Raw genomic sequence first — 5,812 nt, 5'->3', positions numbered from 1 at the left:
GGGTGGAGGCCACGCATGCTGGCTGGTGGCCTGGGGGAGGCCCGTGGCCAGGGTGGAGGCCATGCAAGCTGGCCCGTGGCAGAACTGCTGGCATCCACGGGGACACCGCCATGTTGGCACCCCACCTTGTGCCCCCACCACCCTGTCTTCACCCAGCCTGTTTATTTCTTGGCATCTGGTCTCTGGGGTACGGGTCTCCACTGTGGCTCGTGCCGTCCCCGTTCCCGTGGTATCAGGTGTGAAGCATTGCAGCATCAGCCAGGCTCCAGGCACAGGGCCACGGGGGCTCTGCTGAAAGCCAAGCACTGTTGGAATCAGGAGGGACAGCAAGGAAGACCAGCCTGCTCCTCCCACTTGTGCGACCCCGTGTGTTCCTGTGGCTGGCGTTCAGTGCGGGATATGCTGCCTTCACCTCCTCCTTAGCCAGGGTTCTCTTTCCTGGTTGTTTCCTTGCTCTTTAGCTAATAATCTTTGTTACTATAATCTTGTCTCTGCAGATGGATCACGACCCTAGGAACCCTGCTTACATCGCCACCCAGGGACCGCTGCCTGCCACCGTGGCCGACTTCTGGCAGGTGAGTCTGCTTGAGTTAAAACTTTTTCTGAAAATGGGATCTTGATAAATTGATAGTGGGTGATGCCTTGGATTCGACTCAGTAAATGTGAACTTGTTTTTAGGTGTTGCTCGTCAAATGTTACTTGATTTCAGAATTTATACGGGTCCTTTGATGTTTTTTATTATCTTTTGTTTTTCAAAACTTGAGTATGAAAATTCCTTTCGAGAGATTAAATGCTTTAAAGACCCTTACTTTTTTAACCACCTTACAACTTTATTTCATGAAGTACAAAGAAATGAAATTAATAAGTCTTTATTACATTCTGTTCAAATGTGTCCTTATCTATTGTTCTCTCCCTATGAAAGTAAAAAATGGTGCTCAAATTATAGTTTCTCTTCCTTGTAGATCCTCTGTAATGCGTTTTAAGGGCCAGGCAAGTCTGCTTTGTCCAGCATAGCCCTGGACGCCCAGACAGAGGCTCAGCCGCTGAGAGCCAGTGTGAGCACAAGCCACAAAGGGCAGAACGGGAGAGCGAGGGGCCCCCCTCCTTCCCCCGCGTCCTCCTCAGTCCTCAGCTGTGCCACAGAGCTAAGTGGGAAGGGGCTTCGGAAGGTGGCACGGTCGCACGAACTCCCCCGTGCGTCAGGCACGCCACCGCCCCGGCCCTGGCAGGGGGACTTCCGACAGGCAGAGCCCACGGAGGACAGAGGTGAGAGAGCAACCAGCGCAGGGGCTCGCGGGTGGACGGAGCGCCTGTTAGGACGGCAAGCCACCCACCCCCAGCAGCGTGGCCATGCGTGCAGATGGGGCCACATGGGTCCCCTAGGCTGCTCTCCAGAGTGTCTGGAGGTCTGACGTTCATGGAACGGAAGAAGCCATCTTTAAAGGAAGCAACGTGAGAAAAATGACCAAGTGCAAGATCACAGCCCTGGTCACACTGCTCAGGACCCACTAGTGTCCCTCCAAATGGTGGCAGGTGTCCCGGGACAAGAAGGCTTTGCGGGCAACGGGCTAGCCCTCCTGGGATTACCGTACACAAAAACACGTCGAAGCCGCCGAGAAGCCTGTCGTAAAGAAAGTGCTTCAACTCTGTCTCCTCCAAACGCCCTTGAGCGAGACGCCGTGGTCTCCAGGAAGGCTGGGGGCACAACTTTCCATGGCTGCCATAACATACCAAAGCAGGACAGACATGCTGGAGGCTGGCGGCCTGAGACCCAGGAGTGGGCAGGACTGGTTCTACTCGGGGGCTCCGCAAGAGAACCTGCTCGTGCCTGTGTCTCTGGCTTCTGGTCGTGGCCAGCACTGCTGGGGGTCCCCTGGCTCGTGGACGCCTCACTCCCGCTTCTGCTCCATCCACGTGGTGACCCCTCCATAGGGGTCAAATTTCACTCCTCTTAGAAGGTCGCCGGTCATTAGACTTGGGGTCCATTCTGGCCAGTGCGGCCTCCTCTTGAGCTCACCTGCAGAGGCCCTATTTCCAAAGAAGGTCACGTCCACAGGTCCCAGGTGTGTGTGACCTTTGGGAGACACTACTCCGCCCATTGCAGTGGCTGAGAAACGAGCATGGACTGAGACTGAATACTTTGCTGCTGAGACGTGGCCACTTCGGGAATCCAGAGAGAGGCCGCTGGGCGGTGGGGGCAGGGAGGTGGGGGACGGGAGGGGCTATGAAGGTCAGGGCAGGTCAGCGAGGGGGATGCAAGCCAGGCCTAGCGTGTCCAGAATGCGGAGGTCCCCAGTACTTCTCAATTACCTTGCAGGAGGGAGCTAACGCCTGGTCCTACAGCCTGTGACAGGCCACAGGCACCAAAAAGCTCTGGTCGTCGATGAGCCATGTGGGGAGGGGAACGTCGGGACTGGAGGGTGGAGGAAAAGGAGAAGGTGATGAAGGTCAGCTGTCCACTGGTTTGACCCCTGAGCCTGGAATACATATTCTAATCTGGGAGGACGTCCGCATCTGTGTAACGGGGCCTGCGTGGCTACTTTGAGAGAAAGATGCACACGCACGTGTGCGAAGGGGGCGTTGAAGTCCAAGGGAACACAAGGAAAGGAGCAGGAGGGGAGGGAAATCCCACTGAGCACTTACTGTATGCTAGAGCCTGGGCAGGCGCTTCAGGTGGCAACTTCAGTCAACGCCCCTAATGACCGAGGACGAGCCTGAGCCCCTGGGGTCCCCTCATACGTGGTCTGAGGGGAGTCAGATCCAGGGAGACAGTAGGTAGAGGGTAGGCGCCTGGAGGGCGGACTTGGTGTTTAACAGGGACAGTTTCAGTTTGGGAAGATGGAACGTTCTGGAGATGGATGGTGGCGTTGGTTACGCAGGACCGTGAGTCTACTTAATGCTACTTAACTCTGCACTTAAAAATGGCCAAGAAGGTGCATCTTATGTATATTTTACTACGATGAGAGAAGATCGTGGTCCCCGTTCTACCAGAAGGCTGATGCCCGGGGTACCCTGAATGACTTCCGGAATCCACACAGCCAGCTGGAGGCAGGGCACGTTTTAAACCCAGATCTCCAGAACTCAGATGCTTTTACTACCCCTGCTCCGTGAGAAGGAAGAAGGCATCGTGGTGGGGAGGCTCCTGGGAGCGTCCGTTCTCAGAAACGCAAGGCGAGCAGTCTTCTGTGGAGACTGTGGGCATTCCCAGAGTAGACCCATTGCTCCTGACGACGTAACCGTGTTGCACCAGCCGTCTCGAAGGAGCATCAGGACAGCTTTCGCGGAAAGAGACTTCTCTGTGGGATGGGATGGCGGGCGGCCTGGGGCAGCAGGAGGAAGGGGCCGTCCTGGGGACCTGGCCAGTCATTGCCATTCTTGCCACGGGTCCCTGCTCTTCCCACAGCGGTGGTGGAGCTCCTCCCGCTGACCCACCCCCCACCCGGCCCCAAGGATCCCAAGGGGTCCCTCCTCTCGTATTTTTAGAGGAAGCTGGCAGAACTGTGCGCTTTCCACAGTGGCCACTTTGATGTGTCACCACCAGAAATTCAGGCGACCCGGCTGACCGAGCTCGGGTGCGTGAGGACTATTTACAGACGTGAGCTGCAGAGCCAAGCACGTGAAGCCTCTAGAAGCGGGTCACAGCAGCCCCTCCACCCCAGGAACTGGGACGTTCTCCATGGGACGCGGGCTGGTCACCGTCCCCGTTCGCCATGGGGTGGCTCAGCCAAGAGCACGCTGGCCCGTCTTGCTTGACAGATGAGCTCTTTCAGACGGAGCCAGAGGCCAGCGAGCAGGAACGGGGCGCGGAGTCCACAGTGCAGGGCAGAGGGCCCGCCCCAGGCAGCGGGGGTCCCGCTGGCGCCCAGCCAGCACCAACACAATGCTGTTACCAATGTTTTACCAAGAAAAAGCCCTCCCGTCGAGTTCCGTCTTCCACCTTCGGAAGGTATTCTGTTCTGAAGCCTTCTCTTTTCCACTCTCTTTTCCAAAAGTGATGGGCTGGGTTTAAATACTGTGTTTTTATCGATCCCAGTCCTTACTGTGGTCACGAAAAAACTCGGAGCCGGCTCCTGTGGGAGAGCCAAAGAAGGCCAGCGTTCTCCCTCCCTGGCACTTTCCGCCTGGGGTCGGGTGAGGGGGCAAGACGGGGGCCCAGGAGGAAGAGTCTGACAAAGGCTGAGTGAGCAGCATGCACACAGCAGGTCCCCGAGGCCCGGACGTGGCCGAGGACTGAGTCCGCTGCGCATCTGCCCTGCTCTCAGGGCCCAAGCCCGCATCTGGCGGAGAGGAGAGGGAAGGTGGCGGCCCCCACCTCCACAGTCTGCTCCACCCACAGATGGACACCTTAGAGCCATTGATTAGATGCCCAGCATTAGCATTAGATGCCCAGCCAGCATCCAGAGAGGCCCCGGCCTGGCCTGCTCACGTGCAGGCAGCCCAGGGCCAGCCTGAGCCTCCCCAAGCTCCAGGGCCCCCCGGGGCCACATCGTCCCCCTTCCTCAGGAGACCACATCACACCAGGGCTCAGGTCAGAAATCTGACTTCTGGCCATCCTGAGAGGCCTGACTCCAAGAGCCTGAGCCTGTCCCCGAACCCCCGTTACCCTGTAATGCTGGTGACAAATTGTGCTTGGTCTTCACCCCGGGACACCCTCTGGTTCGTGCATGAAGGGGTCTTCTGTTTCTGGAGCATCAAGGAATTGTGGAAGGGGGACATTTACTCCAGAGCCCTGTTAGCTTACGGATTGGTTGGTTTTAAAGCACGTTGTTGGGTCAAATTAAAGGAAATACAAGAATTGAGGAGAGTTCATTTCTTAGGAAAAACTTCATTTGTTATTTCTGTTCATAAGTACTTCAGCCACTTGCCCTGGATTTTCCAGGACATTTTACTTCAGATATTTAGTCTCACTGGACTCCCTATACACGAGCTCATAAACCTTTAAAGAGAAGAAAACCTATCATGCCACCTCCCCTAAACGCGCGCTTGAAAGCCCTGATCTGCAGGGATGCCCGTGATTCTGCCCGGGGAGTGCGCAGCAGAGAGCACACACGCCCTCTTGGCAACCTTCAGACTCCGGCCTGGGTGAGAGACATACATCCTGAGTGTCTTTTTCTCTTCTTTTTTTTGAAGATTTATTTATTTATTTGAGAGAGAGCAGGGGCAGGGGCAGAGGGAGAAGCAGTCTCCCCGCCGAGCAGGGAGCCCGATGCAGGGCTCCATCCCAGGACCCTGGGATCATGACCTGAGCCGAAGGCAGACGCTTAACGACTGAGCCACCCAGGCGCCCCTGAGTTTCTTTTCAACTGACGTCATGGATCGTAGCCAAAAACGTCCTGGCTATTCTGCTTTTAAGTGTGTTTCTGGTTCCCTTGTCCCCTCCCTCCGCTCCTCCCTTCTCCCTCCCTCCTTCCTCCTCCCTCCTCCTCCCCTCCTCCCTCCCTCCTTCCTCCTCCCTTCCTCCCACCCTCCTCCCTTCCTCTGCTCCTCCCTCTTCCCTCCCTCCTCCCCTTCTCCCTCCCTCCCTTTCTTCCTCCCTCCTTCCTCCTCCCTGCCTCCCTTCCCCTCTCCTCCCCTCCTCCCTCCCTCCTTTCCTCCTCCCTCCCTCCTTTCCCCCTTCCTCCCTCCCCTCATCCCCTCCTCCTTCCCTCCCTCCCTCCCCTCCTCCCTCCTTCCTCCTCCTTCCCTCCCCTCATCCCCTCCTCCCTCCTTCCTCCCTCCCTTCTCCCCTTCTCCCTCCCTCCTCCCTCTCTCCTCCCTCCTCCCTCCCTCCTCCCTCCCTGCTTCCTCCTCCCTCCCTGCTTCCTCCTCCCTC

The 5,812-nt window shown here is 57.2% G+C and overlaps 1 protein-coding gene across 1 annotated transcript in view; it reads left to right on the top strand.

The window, feature by feature from the left end:
- PTPRN2 (protein tyrosine phosphatase receptor type N2) overlaps positions 1-5,812 on the top strand; it is a 119,153-nt gene that overhangs the window by 76,534 nt on the left and 36,807 nt on the right. The window contains exon 9 of the mRNA XM_035029802.1: positions 498-575. Coding sequence (XP_034885693.1) covers positions 498-575 — 78 coding nt within the window. The remainder of the gene's footprint in view (positions 1-497; positions 576-5,812) is intronic.

The sequence above is a fragment of the Mirounga leonina genome, unplaced genomic scaffold, assembly GCF_011800145.1.
Source record: "Mirounga leonina isolate KUSES-001 unplaced genomic scaffold, KU_Mleo_1.0 Mir_321, whole genome shotgun sequence".
Classification (NCBI taxonomy): Eukaryota; Metazoa; Chordata; class Mammalia; order Carnivora; family Phocidae; genus Mirounga; species Mirounga leonina.
The sequence above is the reverse complement of the archived record's forward strand: the minus strand, read 5'-3'. Positions and strand labels throughout refer to the sequence as shown.